This window comes from Botrytis porri (assembly GCF_014898465.1).
Source record: "Botrytis porri strain MUCL 3234 chromosome Unknown BPOR_010, whole genome shotgun sequence".
NCBI lineage: Eukaryota > Fungi > Ascomycota > Leotiomycetes > Helotiales > Sclerotiniaceae > Botrytis > Botrytis porri.
Window position 1 is genome coordinate 1,561,757 of NW_024066084.1, and position 25,692 is coordinate 1,587,448.

The window sequence follows — 25,692 nt, forward strand, 5'->3', positions numbered from 1 at the left end:
TTGACCTTCCTCTTCTAGGGGTCTGGAATGCAATACTACAATAAGATCGGAGTTCTTGCAATTTTAGGGTTCCTTGTCAACTTCGTTCTAAACTAAACAAACACCACACGTGATCGCTATCCGCATCTTTTGCCCGCCCGAGATTCCATAAGACATGATATATCCATATCGTACGACACAACGATCAACAAATCTTCTCGAGTCCTATAAACCCTTTCATAACTTTCGCCTGCGACTACCGATGACATAGGGAGAATTACACACATGAGACTCGGTGCGGTGTACGACAAACATCGCAATATGTTAAATGATAGAGGTGAGACCAATCCACGTGTAAGACGTATATCTCTATATGTTGGTTATATGAAGGTTCTAACACCATCAGAACAGATATTTGAGAGCACATCATATCGAATTGGACAATAATAAGGGGTTATTTCGGCTCGTGGCTCGAGGCTGTTCATGGGCAATTCGTCGTCTCGCAACTCTGAGCCTCCAAACATACTTTTATATCAAAGCATTCCAAGGAAAAAGTCACCGGGTTTAGACCTACCAGCATGGCAACCACGATGGATGTCCAGATAAGTCAACAAGATGACTTAGGTCACGATACATTGATGGGATTTCAAGAATTAGATTCCCATCTTGCTATATTTGAGTCTACGGAGAACCGAAGAGATTCATCTACTCCGGGTACTGTATCTACTCCTGGCTTCGATGCAACAATCGACATCATTGAAACGCAACCTGCTTTCGAGAACTTTGAGCATACCATTATCGTTGATACCTCGACTGATCATTTCCAATCTGATCTCAAATCCCGTGCAAGGGTCATTAAAGATCCTAAACCTAGTACTAACGGCGATAAGAAGTATGTATTGATGAATCATCTCCTCTTGTCTTTTGAAGTTCTCAATTGAGCTGTCAATGTTAATTGGCCTTTATTAGTAGAGCTGTACGCCAATTAAAACACGCGTCGGATGGCAACATACACCTACAGTCCGGAAGCGCTCGAGACTCTTTAGCCTCTTCAATGACTACAGATCATGATGATGGTTCCTCTTCACTGTCCTCATTGTCAAGCCATCCTAATTCTCCAACAGTCGATAAATATTCCGGCCTTGTTACAAAGACATCATCCTTGAGTGGAAATAGACCGACATATAATGTACGTCCGAAAGAATCGATACCAACGGATGTTCATCCAGCAGAATATGCCAGACAGTGTATTGCTGCTGCAGAATCCTCACGACTCAGCCCATACACTCTTCATCCAGAGGAGTATCATATGTTACGTAGGCATATAAGCCATCAACAGGTCACGACGTATCTCAATATCAGAAATGGAATACTCCGGCTCTGGACACGTAATCCCTCGATACATGTAATGAGAGATGAAGCTATTGGTTGTGCAAGAGACACCCGTTGGTTTGAAACTGCTCGGGTTTGTCACGAATGGTTAGCTAGGCGTGGTTATATCAACTACGGTTGTCTCGAGAACCCAGAGTCCAAGATAGATAAAAGCGAGATGCAAGGAAGTGGACCCAGGCGCACCATCGCTATCATTGGAGCTGGTATGTCTGGCTTAGGTTGTGCTAGGCAATTAGAAAGCCTCTTTGCCCAATTCGAACATCGTTTTCATGAAATGGGCGAGGCATTACCTCGTGTAGTCATAGTTGAAGGCAGAGACCGAGTCGGTGGAAGAGTTTACTCCCGTCAATTCGAATCACGACCAGAATATCCAACTCTGTTTCCTGGTAGTCGATACACTGCAGAAATGGGTGGCATGATTATTACTGGGTTTGATCGCGGCAATCCTTTGAATATCATCGTAAGAGGACAACTGGCGCTACCTTATCATCCGTTGAAGCCGGATACCACGATATATGATGATGGCCACCCAGTTGACCTTCAACGCGATCAACAAGCCGAGAAGCTTTTCAATTACATTCTCGATCGTGTTGGCGAGTATAAATTTAAGATTCCACTACCGCCTCTTATTGATGGTGATAGAGACCACTTAGAAGCAGGACGCGATGGTAATGGGGATGCATTGAGAACAATCAGCGAGGTTGAGAACAGAGCCAGTATTGCCCCGCAGTCTGCTGCGAGTGAAAAATCATCTGTTGCCGAAGAAATGGTGCCCGTGTCATCGGATAGGCTCACTGGCAGAGCTCATTTGGAACCAGGAATTCCAGCCGTGCATACTGCTGCTTATAAAGCCCGCGAGATTGGATGGAAGCTTAGGGATGGCATCGGCATTGAATCTGACCTCGACCTTGAACGCTCGACGAGTAAGGAGAATGCTACACTTGGGTCGGTATTTGATGACGCGATTCGACAATATATGAGAATGATTGATTTCACACCCCTCGATCTTAGACTTATCAATTGGCATGTTGCAAATCTGGAATATAGTAATGCGATTACTTGCAATAAGCTAAGTTTGGGGGGTTGGGATCTAGACGCTGGTAATGAATGGGAAGGCAAGCATACAATGGTCACAGGAGGCTACCAGCAAGTCCCCCGAGGTCTATTGAATTTCCCCCGGTTACTGGATGTGAAGAAAAAGAGTGCAGTGAAACGCATTTGTTACAATCCTCATGGTACTATCTCCTCAAGCAGGATTGACTGTGAAAATGGCGAGTCAATCGAGGCGAATTATATCGTCTCTACTATTCCTCTGGGTGTTTTGAAACAGAACAAGATCGAATTCGAACCAAAATTACCTTCATGGAAAACTGGGGCAATTCAGCGGATTGGATATGGAATTCTCAATAAAGTTATATTGGTCTTCAAAGAGCCTTTTTGGGATCAAAGCCGAGATATCTTTGGGACCCTTCGTAACCCACCCAACAAGTCCAGTTTAGAACAAGAAGAATATTTCACACACAGAGGAAGATTCTTTCAGTGGTTCAATTGCACCAACACTTCCGGCGTGCCAACTCTCTTAGCTCTCATGGCTGGCGATGCAGCTTTTTACACGGAGAAGACCTCAAACGAAGAATTGGTAACTGAGGCTACAACGGTTTTACGAGGAGTTTTCGGTGATCACATTCCTATGCCTGTAGAGTCAATTGTGACTCGTTGGGGTCAAGACCAATTCTCTCGCGGCAGTTACTCTTACACAGGGCCAAATTTTCAAAGTGATGATTATGGGGTTATGGCAAAGCCTGTTGGCAATCTCTTCTTTGGTGGAGAGCACACTTGTGGTACACATCCAGCTACTGTCCATGGAGCTTACATCTCGGGTCTCAGGGCAGCCTCCGAGGTATTAGAGTCTATCATTGGACCAATAGAAATACCAGAACGTCTTGTTCCACCTAAAGAGTCAGCGTCAAAGAGAAAGGCCGAGGCCATTGAAGTGCCCAAGGATCCAAAACAAGTTCGTCTCGAGGCGTATGAAATCGAAATATGGAATGCGATTTATGCCAAACTTGGTGATCGACCTTGGAAGCCTTCCAAGAATCACTCTAATTCCTATCAAATGTACAGTAAGGATATATGGGAAGAAGCCAAAAGGAAATGCGAGGAAGGACGACGACCAGGGAGAGGTAAACCGATTACCAATGAAGTTAAGAAAATGATCACGAAAATGTGGAATGAAGCTCCAGAGGATGTAAAGAAACCTTATATTGACAAGGCTCTCGAACGAAAGCAAATTTATCAAGAAGCTGTTGCGGAATATAATGTAAAGTCGGCAAAATGGGATAAAGATGCTTGGGATTTTCGAGTACAATACGAAAAGGATCACCCAAGCTTACCGGGTCCAGACGAAGATATTGGTAGTCCATGGAGACGGGATAGAAGAGCTAAGAGAACGAGCGGTTATGCTGAAGATTCTGGATCGGAACTGGATTTGTAAAATGGATTCCTGGGTTCGCATTGCATTCGCATTGTACGATAAGTATGTGTCATGATTCATTACAATGGAGTTATTACATTGGTCCGGGGCACTTTCAAAGGGGTGGTGGTTAAACTCTGGCGTATGGGTGAAACTCTGATGGAGGGAACTTGGTCCAAACAGGAGGACGGTGAATGGATGGGTTGCATATAGCTGGGTTTTCTTGCTTGGGTCTTTTTGACTCAAAATTGTATGTACGCCTGAAATAGCATATACATAATTTCTCAATGCAATACAAAATGTTGCTTGCATATATTCTGACTTACCCTTTTTTTAATGGATGTACCTGAAGTCTTTTCAAAATCTGCGGATATCTAATAGTCGTTATCGTTAATCAGACCCTTGCTTTCGCTAAAACGTACCTCTAACGTCAACCCCTCCATCTTCAACATTGACAACGCAAGCTCCATACTTCATACAACCACCTTCAAAATGGCAGAAGTCGATCAATTTGATAGCGCACTGTAAGTTGTTAATTCCTTTTTCTTAGCCCAAGATTCGAAATCTGCGAATGAAAACTCATTTACAGAAGGTACTAACTGATCAACCTCTACAGGGATCTCCTCCGCCGTCTCAACCCAAAACATACCACCACCCATTTAAACTCTCTTATTGACCTCGTTCCCTCCTTAACAGAAGATCTCCTAAGCTCTGTCGATCAACCTCTTACTATTTCCCGCTGTCGCAAAACTGGTCGCGATTACCTTCTTTGCGATTATAATCGTGATGGCGATAGCTATCGTTCCCCATGGAGTGGTGAATTCGAGACACCTGTAGGTGGTACAACACCGGGTGGTATTGATGATCAGGGAAACAATGATGGAGCTGGAGAAGGAGCTGTTCCTAGTGAACGGGTCAGAAAAATGGAAATTAGAGCAAATGAGGCTTTTGATGTTTATAGGGAGTTGTATTATGAGGGTGGTGTTAGTAGTGTTTATTTCTGGAATTTGGATGATGGATTTGCGGGTGTAGTTCTATTGAAGAAAGGTGAGAATCATTTCTTTTGATACTTTTTGAGGGGGTATATTTGGTATATTGAGATGAGAGGTGGTTATTTGTATGGAAGCTAATTTGAGACTTACAGTTGCACCTTCATCATCCAACTCCGCCGGTTCTTGGGACAGCATTCACGTATTCGAAGCTGTTGACCGTGCTCGTACCGCCCATTATAAACTCACATCTACCGTAATTCTTTCTCTCTCTACCAATGGTAATGAGCTCGGCGAAATGGATCTCAGCGGAAACATGACACGACAAATTGAAGCGGATTTACCAATCCAAGACGATGCGGAACATATAGCTAATATTGGAAGACTTGTCGAGGATATGGAGTTGAAGATGAGAAACTTGTTACAAGAGGTTTATTTTGGGAAGGCAAAGGATGTGGTTGGCGATTTGAGAAGTTTGGGAAGTTTGAGTGAGGGGGCTAAAGAAAGAAAGGTTAGAGGTGAAATGTTGGATGCTATGAAGAGGTAGATAAATAGATGAGGCATATATAGAGCGTTTTGGAATGGGGCAAGTTTAGATGAATGAAGTGGGATATGTGTTATGTTTGCATGAGATATGAAAATACAGGAGCATTTTATTCTTGCTATTGGAGCCCGTATAGATGAGTTCCTTTCCGTCACCTATTCCGTATACTATTCTTTCTTACCATCTGCTGGTCATAACATTTGAGCTCTTACAAACAGATTCGTCTGGGAGATCACTAGTGAATCTATGAACAAAACAAATCATGCCAAAATAATTTCTCAAATACATATTTGAATGGTTGAAGTGAATTGACACATTGAGTAATTTCAATTATCTAATCCGAATCTGAACATTAAAAGTATTTGATTGTTATGTTCGAATTGTAACATTGCCATGAGCTTTGTTTGGTATGTAGCTCGTTCGTCCCGTGAATTCAAATGATCAACCCCAAACACATCCCCATTCTATCAATGTCAGAATCTCTCTTTTCGATTTCCCAATTTCTTGTATGCATGGCGTACATTTTCTTTTTCTTATGAAAAACATACCTCAGAATCTAAATCGCATTTTCGCCTTCTTTCACTATTTCCTTTACGTCGCTAAGGGAAGGGGGTGAGGTGCTAACCCCCTCTCTCCAAATCCCCCTCCCCAATAGTAAAAAACCTCAAATCTTTATACAACGATAATTTAATATAAAAGACCATACATTACTGGTAGAATACAATCAAAAAAATACAATCTAACACAAACTCTTACAGCATACCAATATCCCATTTGTCAAAACCCTCGGTAAAATAATTTTCTCGCAGGTGCTAAAACAGTATCATCCTCATTCACTGATTCCACTCCAACAGCTCAACCTCGCATCTCCACTTACACTAAATGTCACTAATACTTTTCTTATCTTCGTCTTTCTGTTTTTTCTTCATCAAATATTTTATATACGTAAAATAACCCACACCGCCAATCAAATACGACTGGGCTTCTGGCGCAATGGCAACGCGTTTGACTTCGACTTCTGTTAGAAATTAACAGTTCTCTCCATCAAAAGATTGCAGGTTCGATCCCTGCGGGGCTCAAATTGACCTTTTGCCACTCCAGAGCGAGTCTGGAGGTGTAGGAGCTTCGTTTTGTAGTTGAAATTGTAAGAATTAGTTGGGAGTTGTGAGAGTTTGAAGTTTTTGGTGCGTGGAAAGGATGGGGATGGGTGGAACGGGATTGCGGGTTTAAAGTGGAGTTGTGGAAGGGATTGGACTTGGGAATGGAATGGAATGCTTTTGATAGGGATCGTTATGATTGGAAAGGAAGGGAAGGAAATTATTGTTAGAAGTTTTGTCTTTCTAGCGAAGAGATGTTGAAGAGGAATACACCGAATTCGTCCAGCCTGCTAATTCAACATTTCAAGCTTTGGGAGTCGAAAGAAGGTTACTGGGATTTAAAAACGAAATGATGGAATTAGGTTAGACCTATGATAGCGGTGGTATTTACCGGGTGGGGAAAAGGGAAGTAAGTATGTTACCAATTAGCTGTCTTTTGGGTATCTCGTTTTAGTAGAAGAAGATGAGATATTATTCTAGCTGCAAGGCAAACTTTTTGGATAGATAAATAGAAATATCGAAAGGGTTTTGTGAGAAGATATTGTCATTCTATTTAATGGAAAAGGTCTTAGAGATTCAACACCCGGTCTTGTAGGTAAGACAAGTTTAAATACTTTTTATATATATATTTTATTGACAATGCCAAATAGTTTTCGTATACTAATATATCATGGGATTTTCTGAACTCTTTATTTATCTAAGTGTAACATGTAGTAAAAGTGTGAATTGGCTGGGTAAAAAAGTTGAGTCGGAAGATACATCGCCTAAATTGTATTCGATTGTCTCCAGGAGGACGGAGAATAGGATACCTCATCGTTCCGAAAGAAACATAAATCAAGTATACTTATTACTATATTTCAATACTTCACATTAACTTGTTGAGGTGGTCTGATATCTTTGACGTCCTTATTTTTCGTCTTGTTGGTGGTCGTATCATCTACTGGTGAATATATCATCCTCGAGCATGAACTGTGACTAAACGTCGAAAGGTAAACATAAATATTAGTTTCACTGTCTAACGCCTTCTAGGCCACATGGTTTTATAATACACCAATATGAGTTTAATAAATTTAAAGTCGAAATTCATAGCCGATAATGAATCATCATCAAGAGGAGTGAAGGGGATCAGCTTTCCAGCTGGAAGTTAGTCTAGCCTCGAAGTCGTAGGTCAACATCAGTCACACTGAAATCAAATACTTTCAAGCCTCGAGTCACAAGTCGTGTCATGATCTATGAGGACATCCATGAATACAGAATCCTCATTCACCATCCAGCACATGTTATGGGATCTTCAAAAGCACGCACTCAGATCCCTGATCTCACAACGTCAACCGTAAATGGTCACACATAGTTTTCCTCAAACCACCACATCACATCACATCTACACCCAATACCCCCCATACATGCACGCACCCCACGGCAAAATGTCCCTTCCACCCTCCTACTCATTTCTCTACCCTCCCTCTCCTCCCTTGCCTTCCCCATCCCCTCCTCCCTGAAGACGCATAGCCCACACGTCCGAACAAATTATATATTCCTCAACTCCTACCCCGCGAGATAACCACAGTCAAAATGGCATCTCAAATCTAGATTTAATATATCCATATGCTTGTTATCCGTACGGATATACCACCACTACTGTATATGAATATGTGTATCCGGGCTCTTATTATCTACCGGTACATACTGCACAGGTCTCACGAGATCACATGATAGATCCGCAGAGGTGTGAGTTGAGATTTTGTGTACGATCGGAAGTTCAAGCTCAAGCTCAAACCCAATACTGATTTCAGCCTCAAGCAAGATTTTACCCTTTTCATTAGTTTTCACCGGATGCTTCATGTCCGCATGGGAATACTCGTTTTCTATGTCTATAACCGTATACTGGATTGAATTTACATGTCTGTCTCCCTGTCCTTTGTAAACGAATATGCAGTTCACGTATAATATGTAAATGTTGGGGAATGCGGAGCCGTGGTATTGGGGAGGATGAGGTTGAGGGGAATGGCTATTTGTGTTTGTAGGATGCATAAGATAGAGATATCATGGTGTTGAAAACTCGGGGAAATTCACTGTGAGGAGGCTACATGTCTCTGTGTTGATACGATGAATATACCGAAGTAGATGGGAGAGAGTGCATGAGCCTGTTGTCTGGCTTTACATCAAGATTTTGAGTGAGACGGAAGTGACGGAATAGTAACACATTAGATTAGGTAGTTCTTTGACATTACAGCGAACAAACTTGTCCTTTGGGGTCAGGCATAATGATACTGAAGGTCCGGAATGCTCATCCGCAGGGTGCCAATGTCGTTTTCAATCTATACTATCAAAGAAATAGCTCGCGAAAGATATTCAATTGATGATTCTTCCCTTATCTTCATGCAAAAGAGAAATGCGAAAGCAGTTACGAATCGAAAGATGCCAATGATACCCTGTGAGACCCGGGAGTTTCATCAAACATTCACACCACTTGTAATCAAGGTATCCGTTAGTCCGGACTGGCAGACTGAATGGAAGCTTTCAATATCTAAACGCAATTCCACATCGAAGATGAAATCAACACTTCAAGACATTCGAATGTTCCGATTGGATCCCGAATCCTAAAACTTTCCAATGCCGGATTTCAACCCGGACTATTGGGAAACCCTGCTTGTGCTACGATTTGGCATTCCAAGTTTCACCACGCCCCCAAAAACGACATCAAACCTCGTGTTGCAAATTTGTTCATGCATGAGTCTCAAAGTTAATCTCATCATAAATGAGGTGTTGATGTCTGTGTTCCAAAGAAGAAAACCATCCCAGTTCATGCTCTCATTTACTGTGCATATCTCCTGCATTCGAGGAAATTCTTTCGGAAATTCTGAAATCCTTCTAGAAAAGTCGGTACTAAGGCGCCACGACTTTAATATGCATGCAACGCTGAACAAAAGTAGTTGCACCCAAAAATATTGATGTAAATTCGCTTTTGATTTGATGGAACAGTGGTATACAGATGGACGGAAGAATCAAACACAACGAGAGATGAGATGACGAACCCCTTTACAATTTCCGTTTCAGACATTTCTATGCAGGAGATGGAAGGTTGAGGAAGGTGCCAGGTGGTTTAAATGAATTGGAGATGACTTGCATACTACTTGTATGTATGCAGGTGAAAGAGTTTCGAGAACTTTGCTCTTCTCGATTGTTCCTGCATGAGCTCGGCCACTGGGTGGAACTATATCCAATGTACACCATAGTAATAATATCTGAACCTCTTGCCTTATGAATCTTGCCAAATTATAGAGGCTCGGAGCGGTGCCTGAATAACAGAAAAGTTATTGTCGGCGCTTGAAGTGTTTTTCTTTCTTTCTGATCGCTTTGCCAAGTACCCCAGAGTTGGGTTCGGCATTACGGATATGAACTCTATTGTATTGCCCACATTGAATCTTGGGTCTGAATAAGAAAAGTAATATATCAATTGCCCCTCTCGATCTATCAAATCATACAACTGGGACCTCATTGCCTGTGCGTGCGTGATGGATGGTCATGCTGTATGATGAGAGAATGAGGCCTGTGCTAGTTAAATTGTGTACGGATTTGGCTTTCGCCATGATGTTTGCCGCGGAGTATGCCCCCCCCCCGCCCCCCCCCCCTATCTGTACTCGAACCCCGGCTACTGCTGACCCACTAGGCATAGGAGATTAAAGCGAAAACCTTTCTACCCATATTGTAGGCTTCTCATCGGGACTGGTGGGTAGGAATGAGAGCCCAGAGGATATAAGGATGGATCATAGGAAAATTGCGAAGTTCATTCGATATGATGAAATTGAAATGGCAGTATTGCTGTTTTCGTCTTCTACTCGGCAGCTCAATGTAACCACAACGGGAACAAGACTGTCGAGGGGAGATTGGTAGGTTCGCCTTCGATCTTCTTACCTCTCTATGTATCCCTCTCCAAGCATCTCGCCATCGTGTTTTACCATTTTACTTGCAGAGTGGCAATAAATCAAATGATAATATGTTCGAAGACAACTGTTCCTGTGAGATCCACCTATCTAATCAGTCAGGTGGTTGAAATCAAATCAATGGAGTGGTTTTTGGGTGCAGTAAAGAGTATAGAGTAGGGGTCGGTCAAGCAGGGTCTTAATAGTTTGGTAGACTAAAAGTGGTAACATCCGCAGGAAGCGGCAACTAAAAATTGAAATTGACAGGCACAAGAACAAGAACAAGGGCTGGAAAGGGTAAAACAGTTGAACTACTCTGAAATCCGTATAGTGTACTCACTAACAAGGAAGATTAGACGGAAATTTCGGGACCCCATCCACCTATATGATCTCTAACAGGAAATCCTAAAATCTTCTAGAAGAACCTATAATGGAACTCTGGAGGCATGTCGGGCTGAGATCCTAGAACGTTGTGCAGTGCAGTGTATACAGACACAGATAGTCATGTCGTCGAATTGCAGTCTACTTGCATGTATGAACTATCAAGTGTCAAGTAGAGTAGAGGCCAGTATAGTATCAAAGATTTCAAGATTCAGAAACATCAAACTACCTACCTAGCTGAACCAGAAACATATGATATGCAATGCGTAGTGCGTTGTGAATGGAGAAACCCCGAAGAATCAAGATATAACAATCAAAATGAGTTCAGTCCTTTTGAACCTTCTCTAACCATCCTCGAGCCATCTTCCGAGAACTCTTTTGCCTGATATATAGTATATATACGGGGATCCAAATGAGGATCATCAAGTTGTAGCCAATTAATATTTGAAGAAATCCACCTTTAAGCTTTTAATAATTTTGACATGTTCCACAAATAAGGAAGATCATAGAGGTATGTTCCTGTGCTCGTATCTAACTTCATCTCCATCTTGTAACATGCAAGCACGACAAGCAAGTAAATGTTCGGTTGTTCGCCATCTCTTCCATCTGTGATCCATTCCATGATCCATCCCATCATTCAAAGAAATTTCATCATTTCATCACATCACATCGAGTAGCCCCTGCAGAAGGAGACCTCGGAGACCCAGGGTGTATTAGAGTGCCCAAGTAAAATCCCAATTGCGGGACTCCCCATCCTTTAGCCATCGTATCGAAACACACACACTTACATACTGACTTCCATATACGTTTTCATGAACTTCCGAGATCAAGGCTTCTTGCATCACATAGCAAGTACATACTACCCACATAGTATGATCGTACTACCATATTGGTTTTTACCTTATATTCTACTGCAGATGCAAATCGATCAATATATCCCGCTTGATCATTGACAAGAAGGGATGACCTCCCTTCCCCCCCCCCTTCCCCAGCCCCAAAAGAACGCCCTTAAACTTGCCAGATCCGTGGGAATCTGTTCTGCATCTCAATATGTCGTGTATATCTTCAGATCTCAAGACTTTTATCCATCGATTTTCTATAAATTCCTTTTCTTGTGGCGTACATGTTGTCTTAGATTAAATTACCAGGTAGTATGGACGGTAACACACTATCCATGAATTTCTCCTTCCTGATTCGTAGATTTTCACTTGGTTTCTGCTCTGCCGCTCTGCCCGCATACATATCCATTTCGTAGCTGACGATCCTTCAGAAAATGAGATAGAAATACTCCGGCTTCGTGTTTTGTGGTTCATCATCCACGGAGCCCTAGGATGTTATTACCTTATTCCTTTATTCACTACTATATTGTTGATCCAAAGTGTGCATGGGTGATGTCAGGTATTTAGATAGCTATTTTGGAAGAGACGGAGAAGCAAAAGGGAGGATATGGAAGAAATGAGAGGAGCGAGAGGAACGAGAGAGATGAGAGAAGTTGAGAAAGTAGAGTAGCCCCCTATCATAGACATATTGTAATTAGACACCCGTGTATATCTTCACCAAAAAGGCAAAAAAAGGGTCCCAGGGACCTCAGATGTTAACCTTACAACTCGATAGGTATACAACTCCGTATACTATCTATTAATATTAACGAGGACCTAATTTTGATAAATATACATGTCCCTAACTTATAAAGAAGGAGAATGCTACTCTACTATATACGTAGGTAGTATATATAATTCTCACCCTTAGTTTTTTACATGTAAATTTATTACTCTATAGCATATAACTTTATATATTCGACGAATTAATTAAAGACGTATAGTACAAATTAAAAACAATTATAACTTTAACATTTTTTAATAAAATAAGCTAGAATTAATATATATAGTTAGATAATATAATAATTCTATTATATTGAAGTTTTTAAAGAACTGAAATTGAGATGATTGAAATAAAAGTAATTGAAATTATTAAATTAATTCGAAAAGTACTTATTTTTTTATATCTTTTATATCTTGAATAATTTAATCAATTTGATATCGGTATTATTAAAACTTAGATATGTTATTAAATAAAAACTTCGTTTTTAAATAAGTATATTTTTATATAAAGACTTATATATAATTGAAAAAATTATTTAAATTAAAAGTAAAAAAAAGTATTAGATTTATTACTTTTGAAAGAATAAATTCGTTTATTTTTAGGAATTCTAAATATAAAAATTCGAAAATTAAATTTCTTTTTTAATTTTAATCTTGAATAACTTTCTGAAAATAAGAAATAATAAGACACCTTTTTTTAAATCAAATTTTGTTTAATTTTAAATCAAATTTAAAAGTTTTATAAAATATAAACAAAAATTATAAAGATATAAAAGAAAGTATTAAATTATACTTATTATTATTAAGTAAATAATTTTGATATATTATTTCTCTTTCATTTTTAATCTAAATCTTATAAAACTTTCTTATTATATATACAATATATGAAAGAATTACTCTATTAAGTTTTATATAATTTAGTCAGGACTTATAGAAGTTATAGCTAATTCTAATATATACTATATATTGAACCACCTAGACCATACACCATCAAACAAGACAAGGGAAAGATTCCCTCCACTCCCCCCCCCCCTCGCCGCACACATACAGATTAGATTAACCTTACCCAAAGCCCTACCGCATACCGACTTTCAAATAAGTTATATTCTTTGAAATCTTCATGGAATGCTCCATCTACAAACAAACTTTGATATTTCGTTAATTTAAGAACACGGGAAATCCATCCTCTTGGTGTCCATCATTCTTTCACATCTCCATATTAAATACTTCTGAAGGATAACCACAGACCACAAGAAGACCATAATACCTCGTTCAATAATATCTTCAAATCTTCATCCACAAATCCACATCTCGTGCTTTCTGCGCAATAAACCTTTTTCATTGTCCCAAGATCCTCCCCCGAAAACCGTCAATAGTCAAACACCAACACCAGGCGAGATACACAAACATGGCGGAGAAGCCAGCGGTTCTCATCATCGGAGGTCTCGGATACATAGGACGCTTCCTCGCATTACACATCCATAAAAACAATCTAGCATCTGAAGTTCGGATTGTGGATAAAGTGCTACCACAACTAGCATGGCTGGCGCCAGAGTTCGCGGATGCTTGTTCGAATGATAAATTCATGCAAGCGGATGCCAGTAAAGAGCGTATGTTCACACATCTTCTATCCTTTCGTCTTGTGTCTTTGTTGGTCTAACATTTTACGTCCTCTCTAGAATCGCTACCGAGAATCTTCGATCGCGCGGATGGGAAACAATGGGATTATGTCTTCAATTGTGGAGGAGAGACAAGATATTCACAAGAAGATGAGGTTTACAAAGTTCGCTCGCTGGCGCTGAGTATTGCGGTTGGAAAAGAAGCTGCAAAGAGGGGTGTCAAAGCTTTCGTAGAATTGAGTACAGGAATGGTTTATAGATCAGATTCGACACCAAGTAAAGAAGGGGACAAATTGAAGCCTTGGAGTAAGATCGCGGCTTTTAAACTACAGGCTGAGGAGGCATTGGCTAAGATTGAGGGGTAAGTTTGAATTTCTTATCGGGGACTTTTGCGTGGCTGAAAGGGACACATGAGGGATTCTCAGAGAGGCCTCATATTCTCCTTGCTTCCTTTCATAACTAACCGACCATCTTCATTTAGATTGAATCTCATTATCGTTCGGTTGGCACATGTATACGGCGATTATGCTTCACAATTCGTTTCTACTGCCCTCACAATGGCACGAATCTATCAACATCTTGACGAAGAAATGAAGTTTCTGTGGACGAAGGATTTGCGCGTGAATACAGTAAATATTAATGATACGTGCAGAGCGCTTTGGGCGGTCGCAGAATGGTATGCCGTCTCTGATAGGCCAAACTGGGACGTCAAATCTATGGGCAACATTCCTACTTTTAATGTTGTGGACAAGGGGGAAACATCTCAAAGAACCATGGCCGAACTCATTGGTCAGATCTTTGGCATCAAAACTGGGTTTCAAGGACAGCTCGTTAGCACTTTCGCGAAGATGAATTTGGATAGTGTTGTGGATGATATCAACGAAGAGGTTCTTGGTCCCTGGGCTGATCTTCTCGAGGAAGCGGGTATTACACGACCAGGCCCTCTTACACCATTCATGGAGAAGGAATTGTTGAAGGATACCGATTTGAGCATGGACGGGAGCAGAATTGAGAAGGTAGTCGGGTTCAAGTATGAACACCCGAAAATTACAAAGGAATTGTTGCAGGGTATGATCGATAGTTACATCCGAATAGGCTGGTGGCCTGTTGCAAAATAGACACTCTTCCTTCTCCTTCTCCTCACCCTCATTTTCCCATCTTTTAATCCTTCCCGCTCCATTTTTCACAGGAAAATAAGACAGGAGGAACAAAAAGGGTTAAACATACCATACCCACATCATTGTCAAATACGGACCCTATCCCGGAACACCTCTGCTACTTAAACAGCACTCCTCTATCACCCAAATCCTTGAAACGAAGTAACGATAAACGAGCAACGGACGTATGCGAGAACATACCCACGAAAAGTCAAAGTTAAAAGATTGCTTCATACCTATTGTTCTATGTATTCCTGCTCTCTTGTTTCCTGCGCCCGCCTGCTTTGTTGTCTCTCTTTGCCTTCATTTGATGGCGAATGGAAAAATATTATTCGACATTGATACCATCTTAGCATTTTCCTTGCGTTGCTTTTCTTCCTGGCTTTACCTTTTTTCGTTTCAATTTTCATTCATCTCGATTCATTTACTTGATGCTTTCAAATCTATTCAATTCTAGAAAGTAGGACAGAGGAGAAAGATCACTTGTATCTGTACGTACTTATTATTCATTCATGTATATGTATACCAAAATATTTTACAGATAGCTCTCTTCGCACAGAATCTTATGCACTCGACTATCAAACCCTCTCTTGGCGAATATGAAGGAGGTGTCCTATCTACTCTTTGCATGGACTTCTATTTGTTTCTCCCTCCTCGACCTAGTATATCACAATCCATTCACTCATATTTTCCGATTAGATTTGCACTAATGTAACGAAGGAATTCCAAAGCTTTGAAAGTGAATGCGCAAATCCATACACTGATTTCTTACACGTATCCTTCTAATCTAAATGCCTGTCTACATCCTGTCTGCTATCTTTATCTTATCTGCATCTCTATTTCTCTCTCATCTCGCAACACCAGGTCAAAGTATCATACATCATAGCTTTAATAAAGTTCACGGGCGCAAAAGCATCCAAAGATGGAAGATGGGAATAAAAGGAGGATGTAAGAGGATTGTGTGTTAATTGAAAGTGTAGGGTTTATATTAATAGACGGAAAAGTCAATCGGATGGATGTATTATGGAGAAGAATCAGGGGATGGCATGGGAAGAAACGAGGAGAAGAAGACAAGGAGAGATGTGCACAACATACCTAACTACCTACATACATATCCCCCCGAGCACTTCAAAAATATAAAATAAATGCATTCAAATTTTTAATGCAGTGTCTGCTGTCTCCTTGGTACATGACTCTCTTCATTTATGGTGTCAGTCAGCCATCCATTCAAAGGTTTGCTTTATTCCTTCTCCTCCCTCTTCTAGTTGCTCTCTCCTTTGAGTTGCGTTTGAATTTACATTTTGCACTCTCATTCTTTCATTTTCATATCTATGCATCTTCAAGCTCTCGAATACCTACGACTTTATTTCAGTATACACATACATATGCATAGTATCAAACTAAATCCGTTAAATACATAAGAACTTCATTTCATTTGATCCCCTCTCCCTCAAAAATGCCAGGGCACTCAATTCAAAGTCACTACGAATCCAGTCTCATACAGTCAGATTCCCAATCAAATTCTCATCCATTCGTGCATGTATTCATTCTGTTAAAAACGCCAATCATATCACGCCATATCTCCATCTTCCATCTTCATCTTCTCAATCCAAATACAAATTTGAGATTACGCATCCCATCTAACTACCTACAAATAGGAAAGATGGTATCAACGACGCGCATATCATCCTTATATCCCTCGCAATACACCCAGAACTTTCTCCCGCTACCCAAAAACTCAAATTTGCATCGCTAAGCCATCGCTAAAATCATGTCATATATCATTTCCCCGTCTTCCTTCTCTCTCCTCATCATGAGGACTAATTTCTCTACTATCCCTTCCTCTTTCAACTTCACCGATACTCTCTGATGAACTATGCTCTCCACTCGCAATCTCGGCATCTTTAATTCTAAAGCCCTCGATAATTTCCGCCAACCTCGCACCTTCTTTCTTGCCCCTTTCTACATTAACAAAATAGATCAATGGAGCGGGTAATCCAACTAGAACCGCCAAAAACCAAAAGGCTGGTCTAATTTCGCCCGTTCCATCAACAATTGCTCCAACAATTGCGGGACCAAAAACACTAGATCCTTTGTCTGTAATAGCGTATAGGGCATAGAATGCTGCTTCGGATCCCGGAGGAATGAGCTCACCAAATAGGGAGCGACAATAACTACTTAAGCCACCGAGGACGAAACCATAAATGAAGCCGAGAGGATACATTTCCCAAGGTTGTTGGAGACCGATAACGTTCCAGCGTTTGACAATGGGGAGAAACCCTAAGAGACCGTACAAGGGGATCAATTCAAATATGCATATACATGCAAGAATCGTTTGATGGGGTTTCAGTTTAAGAGCGCGGGAAATAGCCGCCCATGAGAATGCACCTAGGACACCTGCTGTAGTCGCGATGACATTGATGAGACCGAGTGCTTCAGGTGCCATGCGAAGTTGGGTTTTAGCATAGAGAACTGCTGTTCCCGAGACAGTTGCAATGGCATCGGAGAGGAGGAACCACGCTGCCAAAAAAAGGGTTATATCTTTCAGTCGTCGGGCGAGTTTCACAGTGCGGAAGAGAGATGACCAAGCGTAGATAGTATAAGCCAACCAACTTCTTGAGCCCTTTGAATTTCCGTTACCAGTGGGTGGTAATGGTGGTCCTGGTCTAGGTCGAAGCCATAACGCGGCAGGGATTGTGAACAGGAACCACCATAATCCTATGAAAAATAATACGAGTCGTAGGGAGAAGGTTGTACCTTTGAGCAACCATATAATGATAATGGATACGCATTGGAGAAAGAGACCGGCACTATAGCCGATTCCTATACCAGTCGATGAGATTTGGGTAGACAATTGAAGCTCAATTGAAGTGGAATCTGTAGATGGCGGTAAAGGTTCCGTTACATCAGGAGCTTCCGAAGGGGCCCTATTATGTGATAGGAGTGCACTTCTTTCATCATATACCTCAACCTCTGGCTCACTCAGGGAGTGTTCTGGAGGGTATTCACCGACAAAACTGGGATGTAGCTCTGGTGAAAAATCCGGCGTACCATATTGAGTTTTCGGATGATGTCGAACAAGTAGGGGGAGAAATGAATTTAACAGCACAAAACTTGCCCCAAAGCAGGTATTTGAAATAATTGCCCAGAGAGCCCCTAACAAGTAAACTTTCGGGACCACTGTTAGAAACAACATAGTCGTTATAGATCCGGCGAATGCAAAGAATAACAGCAGTCGTTTACGATAATTCCCATGATCTGCAGCACAGCTAATCGAAACTACCAATATTGCTTGGAAGAGAACACTGAGAGAAAAGCTATACATAGCAAAACTAGCAGTATTTATCTGTAGTCCGCCAAGATAAATCACACATTGTGAATCCTTTGCATTTCCTGGATGTAAACCTGGTGGTAGATGTGTAGAGCTCGAACCGCATGGCTGTGTTGGATCTGAAAGTAGGACTCCATTCTCTCTTGCCAATTGTTCCAAAGTAATTGGGATGAAGGATCCTGAAACATATCCGTTAGCCTCAGGAAATACGTTTTCTAATAAGCTTAAGACCTAAACTTTTGTAATGAAATTCGAATATTTGAAGGTACAATGCCGTCATTGATAAGTCCATAAGGCAAGGCTGACAATGCTGCCCCCTTAACCTCAATGGATAGGTCTCATCGAATTGCAAACAAATTGACCATTTTGCTTCAATAACCCAGATACAGGATCGAAGAAAAATACCTCAGACGTACCAATACCACAAATGACGAAAACCTCCGCAGCAAATCCGTAGGCGTACCATCCTGACAACTCTTTCCGACTCGTCAATCGTGTATCCTCACCCGCATACTGGGCAGGAACATCTCTATGTGCAGAACCAATATCGGGCCCCATACTATCGTGATCAGCAGAACTCGATCTCTCGTCATCTGCTTCGAATGATGAAGAATAAGATCTGTAGGATATTTTTGTACTATTAGAAGGAGCGCGTTCTGGTTCGGGGCGAAGCATGGGTTCGCTGATGCGAGGGACCATTGCGCGCTGGATAAGGTAATTTGGGGGACCAGTGAATACCTAGGTAGCGATAGGCGTTTAGAACATCATGCTAACCGGACTAATATCTGAAATGTTTAAGATGATTCTGAACATCTTCCTTTGTTTAGAGGAATACTAGGGGCTATAAATGATGAAATAAATAAAAGTTAGCAAATCATGGAAAGTATGAACAAGAGAGAGAGAGAGAGAGAGAAAAGAATGAAAAGCACAGAATAAAGATTTTTATTCCAAGAATCCTCTTACCTACATCCACACATACATATGATGCATTAATGAAAATGGAGGTGAAGGTAAAATAAGGGAAATGGTTAGCTATTCATAATACGATACCCGTACCGTACATCTCTCGAGACCAGCACAAGTGACGAGATAAACGCTTTAACCTGGGTGGAAATAAAAACAGGGGCATTCGGCATTTGAGCAAAGCACCACTTTTCAACATCTTTGGGAGGGGAGGGAAGGACAAAGAAAAGGAAAGAGAAGTCTAAAGTTGTAAGTAAAAGAGGGAGAGGGAGAGGAAGAGGGAGAGGGAGAGGAAGAGGGAGAGGGAGAGGGAGAGGGAGAGGGAGAGGGAGAGGGAGAGGGAGAGGGAGAGGGAGAGGGAGAGGAGAGGAGAGGAAGGAGAAGGAGAAGGAGAAGGGAGAAGAATAGAAAGGGTATAAAGAGTGTGAGAATATAAGAGTATAAAAGAGAAATGAACATTGCCCACCCATCTATCTGGACTCCTCTTGGATACCTATATACCTACCATAATTGCTATACTGGTTGAATACACAACCTACTAGATAAATAGATACCCAAGGATCTTTAAGGATTGTCATTGTCATTGTTGTTGCTCTTGTTGTTGCTGTTGTTATTCTCATTCTTATTCTTATTCTTTATGATTAATCACTGTCATTTGTGACATGCAAACAAGAAGGGTAAAGAAGGTTCAAGACAACGAATACTTCTTGGATTCATGTATCTTACATATACATATATAAATAGAGAGAGAGAGTAATAAGTAACAGCAAACCAAAGAGAAGCAGCACACCTGGGCATACTATTACTACCTACCTAATAATAAGTACTCCAAGAAATAATTAGATTCACACCCACTGCACCGGTCTGTTCATTGATCTTCCAAGGGTTTCTTATCGTTTATCTTTTTTTTTCTGTCTCTCTTCTCTTCCCTTCCCTGATGCTTTCCTTTCCTTTCCTTTCTTCTCTACCAATCATCTCTCTTCTCTTCCTTCTCACCCAGATCTCCGGTAATCTACCGACCAGAACAGGACCTAATCGATGATCACATGACGTGGATATCGGCTTTCCAGTTTGATTCACGAATGCCTAATTGGGTCTAGCCTTTACCCGTCCGCAATTCCAGGCAAGCCAGCCGGATTGTTTGATTGTTTCTTTGATTTCATACAGTAGATTGAAGGGGACGATTGATTTGAAAAAGATTAAAGACTTCTTATTCAACCACAAATCATTCCCCTCAAATTTGGTCTTCAAAATCAGTCGCATATCAAAATATCACCCATTCGACTCTTCCAAATTATTAAGACTCCATCAAAACTCGAGTCGTACCCATAAAAGAGACCCAGCCATCCTTTCATGCAAGGTCGCGCTGTGCGTTTCCAACCCTACAAAGAGCTATTGATAATTGGCACCACATCTAAGATATCGAATTCGACCTTCGACTGCTAGGAAGAGCTCGTAAGCCTTATTGCGCACATGTTCCTAGATTCTCCGAGGTAGCGCATGCGACTTTGCTCCTACGGCCCCTCCCCAAAGTCCCGAATATTCAAATCCTGTGTCGACAGCCAACATAGAGTCGATAAATCATATAAAGGTCGAAGAGGGGGCTGCTGTGGGCGTACCGCAAGGAGGAGGAGGTCTGGTAGGTGAGCAAGGGCGAGATAACATGCCCGGCGTCATCATGGATAGTGCGAGTAGGAACGGGTCGCATACCAACCACGACAGAGATCGACAGTTCAATGGTTCCAATGGTGAAGCAAAGGCTCCCGAGAAGGGACGAGATAAAATTCAGGCACGATCTGAGCCTCAACAGAGTATGACACCGATCAGCCCAGCGGTTCGTAATGGGATAAATGGCAACTCCACGGATGGCCCAGCGCACCAACAGAACTCCGGAGAGGAACCGATTCCAAAGGATATTCTCGATCGTATACACGACCTTCCACCCGAAGTCGAACATATCACATCGAACTTCTTACCTCTAACAGAACTGCTGAATCGATTAGCACAGTCTACGCATAACGACTTAAGGCAGGAGATCATGAAGTTGGCGAATATGCCAATACCCCAGTCAGCGATCAATACGAGCTCGCCCCATATCACCAAAGAAGATGATACCTCCAACGACAATGTGAACAAGAAGGTAAGCTTGTTAAATTTTGCCCAAACTCAACATAGTCGTTGGGTCAAGCAACTGGTTCTACTAAATTGGAGTCGAAACGCCGAAGAAGTGAGCAAAATCATCGACTTGAACATCCATTTATGCCAGAAACGAGGGTTATACCAGTATATCCTACACCATATGAGTGAAGTAAAAAGGAAGCTATGCGATGTAGATTCACCTAGGCCCGATTTAAAAACTGCCGTAGAAGTTTTGTCAACTGGGAAAGCCAATTGGATGCCAGACGTAAGTCTCTTGCTCAGGTTTTGGGATTGTTCCTAACATTTATTAGCTTGGATACATCGCGCCACCTTCAATGACTCCCAAGGAGATACTCAAATCCCTGGAAAAACTTAATACTTTACTATCCATCCGTTTGAATCTACACGAGTACGACAAAATCCCCTTACAATTTAAGAACTTTACGATTAAGTCTGGTCGTGTGACCTTCAGAGTAGCAGGGGAGTTTGAAATCGATTTGACTGTTGCAGATGAGAATCAAGAATTACAGTTCTGGTTTATTGACTTTCGATTTTTATTTTCCCCCTCTCTTAGCGAATTACCACCCCGGCACCAATATCACATAGAGAGTAAAGTCAATGCCGCACTAGAAAAAGTTGGCCTGTCTGGCTGTTATAGTTATCTACATGAAATGGTGTTAACTCATAAGATCAGCGAATTCAGGAGGCAAGCAGTTGAGCTGTCTAGAAGTACTTGGATTGATGGGGTTAAGGTTGAGCCACTCCATCGCGCCTTATGCATCCAATATTGGTTGGATAGATACAAGAAAAACGGACCACGAAGTTGGATCATTTTGGGAGTTCATAGTGGACGGAGGAAGGATGGGTATCATGATCCCAAAACGACAAGCCGACTCTCTATAAGATGGTTTCGAGATTCAAAAGAAGTCAAAGATGTGGACATTCCATTCGACACGGTCAACATCTCGGCTGAACAACTCTTGAAGACTGTTATTGCAATGCACGTCAACCACATCTTGAGTTCAACCTACAGCAAATTAGCCGTCGAACCTATCTTTGCGAATCGCGAGGCATCCTTGTCACTACACACATCTAAGACTGAGCCAAAAGAGTCCGTACTCGGTGTACAATTGACGGAGAAACAGCATGTATCAATCACTATAGAACCGGTCACGGGGATTTTCATCTTCAGTCCAGCTTCTCGAGTAATCACCTCGTCACAGAATAAACTCAACAGCCTGGATCGCGATCCTGCAATTGACGCGCATTTTAACATCGAGAATCTTCGATGTTTAGCCATTTCGGAAGAGCTCACCATCCTTGGCACTAGTGTTGGATGGAGAAGGGCGGACAATCCCGGGATATCTAGAGAAGACCTGAAACGCAAAATTCCGAAAGACACGAAGCAAATCACCTGGTTTAGGAGACTTGGATGGCAAGAGGATTGGCTTGTTGCTGTTACGCTGGGTATGAGTGGAGAAAGTTGGTGGTTGTTTCAAATGTATGTATCTCCAAGGGCCTGTAATTTTCATACTAATAAGGATAGATCGAAACAATCCACGGGCGTTAAAGTCTTAACCTCTATTCACATACCCATTAAAGCCGTCTCACCAACGCCCTCTTATGTGTTTATGTCTACGCTACACATTTTTGCAGGAGGTCTCATCTCGCAATATACTAATCTCAAAGCTCTGCATGATAGGCGCATTCGTCATACTGTCCGACAGTCTGGTCTACCTTCACCCGTTAAACTTCCTTCAATTTGGATACATATCCCTGGACTATTTCAAGCCAGGGTGAAACCAACAGCCCATAAAACGTGGGCTACAGATTTCCTCAAGCTTAATTTTCAGGGGCTGGAACCAATTTCAAATCTCCCACCTCTTCCATCTCAGTCACCAATTGATGATTCGCAGGCTATTGTCCCTAAGCCTGAGCAGAAGACAGTCCTGGTCACGGTTGTACGTATGGCAGTGCCAATTCCAGCTCTTGCGGTCTTGAACGAAAAGATAGATAAAGATATTGCCTTTCAACCTAAAACGGGAGAGATTGCTTTTAGATTACGGTCTCAAGTTGGCGAGTCGATTATTCCCGCCCTGACAGAGCGGTTGTTCCAGATTGAACGTCTCATTTCTTGTACTGCCGTGCTTCGTAAGCATGAAAATGTCATTAAATGCGACAGGATTTCACTACAGGAAATCGAATTTTCGTATGGATTGCCGCCAGTAGCTCAGACAGAATTGGTCACTAGCGCAGACAAGACAGCGTCTCTTTCATATAAAGCAGTGGTCAGCTTAGGATTAGTTGAAGGCAAAATGAAACTTACGTTGGAGATAGGTAACCCACACATACGCGTTTTGGATTCTTTGGACAAAGTCTTGAATATTGCGAAGGGTGGATTCGATGCCGTTGCGACTCTTCTTCCACAAACTCTATATTCTTTGCGAGCTTTTGAAACGATAGAAAATGCTTGGGGCCCTCTTCATGACAAAGGCGAAGTATTCGTGTTCGTCAGGGCCTTTGAGTGGTTTAGACTACATTATGTTTTCAAGCCAAGCACTCCCAATATGCCTCCACGAGCAGTCTCATTTGAAATCAAAATGTGTCATCGCAAGCAAAAACCATGGTGGCTTGTCCGTCGTACGGAAAAGACTGATAAGGGCGTAAGAGGAGATGCAGTTCCGGATGATGAAATTGATCTCCGTTTGAAGTCAGTGTGGGACTCCCGAGGAGATGATGACTGGAAGGGCATGCGTACCAGCGCAGTTGGCCGTAATCGTGGCATTGAAACCTGTCTCGAGAAGATTGATGCAGTGATGCGAGACCTCTCTCCAGAAGATCTTGCAATTCAACCATCGCAACAATCACAAACGAATACGCAAGTACAAGCTGTAGGACCACAAGGACAACAACCTTCGCACTCCCAGCAGCAGAGACAATTACAATTACCCACGCCAGCAAACTCTCAGAATCATCCACAAAGTCAAGGAAGTAGCCAAGGACAACAGCGGATGCCAACTCCTAATATGACCATGAATCTGAATATGAACCAGAACATGTTGAAGAGAAAATCTTCCGGTCAACCCATGAACCCTAGGGCGGTTAAGAGAGAAGTGGTAGAAATCGATTAGTAAATTTTGCTTAGGACAAATGAGATGGGGCAATGATATAAATGGTTTTCAAGCATGCATGCATAGGCGCACGAACTCGAATGAGAGATAATTACGTTATGGGAAGATACGAATATGCCTTTTTTATATTTCTTTTTCACCTTGTTACAATACAACATTATATGGGGGGTGGTGGCAGGCTGGAGGCGACATTCACTTTACATAGCGTTAGGCCTCCCCTCTTTCCTTTTATAATTTAGAGGCGGAGGCAGAGAAGAAGCGGAGATTTTGGAGCGCGGAGGGCAACACAAGCTGTAAAAAGAAAACTTTATTGATGAAGCTGGGTGGCATGGCGTTTAGTCGGGGGTCCGACTTTTTTTGGGCTTTCCGAGGATCTTTCCAAATTTTCTCACAGAGCGGGATGGCGGTGCATCGGATGGGGATTAGTGGTTTTAATGCGAGCCTTTTGCTCTTTTTCGTTGGTTCATGCACTTGTCTTTACTATAGGGGCGGAGGCGAAGAGAGTGGATGAAGAAGCGGGCTTGGGATGGAAAACAAAATGGGAGAGAGTAGTTTGCGTGTACAGGATGGGGATTTAAAATGGGGTGGAGAAAGAAACATGATAAATACGATAGGTGAATGGATGGGTATGATAGGGGAGGAGAGACTTAAGCGATGTTCTTTGGGAGAATATGGAGGGGGAGGGGATAGGATAGGTTGGAATGAGAAATAGATGATGCATTCATGCTTGTATGTATGTATGTATGCAAGACTTCACTAGTAGTAGTGGGTAGTCAGATAACGTTTATGTTAACGTTGGTTTGATATTCTTATCTTGTAATAGCCTAGATTGTGAACGCAAAAGGAGTGGTGATAGATATCTATCCACCTGAAGAATACTCGAGACAAGAAGAAAATAGCTAATCGATATGAATAACTTTTGATTGTTCGATTATTACAGCTACTTGTAGAGGGTGAAGATCTTGAAAGCTGG

At 41.7% G+C, this 25,692-nt stretch overlaps 5 protein-coding genes across 5 annotated transcripts; 4 read left to right on the top strand and 1 right to left on the bottom strand.

The window, feature by feature from the left end:
- Window positions 1–557: 557 nt before the first annotated feature.
- On the top strand, window positions 558–3,865 carry EAF01_007900 (uncharacterized protein; the record flags this gene model as incomplete). Its single annotated transcript, XM_038916156.1, has 2 exons — window positions 558–871; window positions 949–3,865. 2 exons carry the CDS (start codon window positions 558–560, stop codon window positions 3,863–3,865), a joined length of 3,231 nt encoding a protein of 1,076 aa, XP_038768627.1.
- A 471-nt stretch (window positions 3,866–4,336) lies between these two features.
- EAF01_007901 (uncharacterized protein) lies at window positions 4,337–5,643 on the top strand (the record flags this gene model as incomplete). Its single annotated transcript, XM_038916157.1, has 3 exons — window positions 4,337–4,368; window positions 4,461–4,891; window positions 4,989–5,643. 3 exons carry the CDS (start codon window positions 4,337–4,339, stop codon window positions 5,378–5,380), a joined length of 855 nt encoding a protein of 284 aa, XP_038768628.1. The 3' UTR covers window positions 5,381–5,643.
- Window positions 5,644–13,787: 8,144 nt separating this feature from the next.
- EAF01_007902 (uncharacterized protein) lies at window positions 13,788–15,116 on the top strand (the record flags this gene model as incomplete). The annotated part of the gene is made up of 3 exons (XM_038916158.1): window positions 13,788–13,989; window positions 14,059–14,359; window positions 14,480–15,116. 3 exons carry the CDS (start codon window positions 13,788–13,790, stop codon window positions 15,114–15,116), a joined length of 1,140 nt encoding a protein of 379 aa, XP_038768629.1.
- A 1,813-nt stretch (window positions 15,117–16,929) lies between these two features.
- Window positions 16,930–19,185, bottom strand: EAF01_007903 (uncharacterized protein; the record flags this gene model as incomplete). Its single annotated transcript, XM_038916159.1, has 2 exons — window positions 16,930–18,665; window positions 18,903–19,185. The coding sequence occupies 2 exons, from the start codon at window positions 19,183–19,185 to the stop codon at window positions 16,930–16,932; spliced, it is 2,019 nt and encodes a 672-aa protein (XP_038768630.1).
- Window positions 19,186–20,647: 1,462 nt separating this feature from the next.
- EAF01_007904 (uncharacterized protein) lies at window positions 20,648–25,692 on the top strand. The gene is made up of 3 exons (XM_038916160.1): window positions 20,648–21,853; window positions 21,900–23,089; window positions 23,135–25,692. Exons 1-3 carry the CDS (start codon window positions 21,113–21,115, stop codon window positions 24,717–24,719), a joined length of 3,516 nt encoding a protein of 1,171 aa, XP_038768631.1. The 5' UTR covers window positions 20,648–21,112; the 3' UTR covers window positions 24,720–25,692.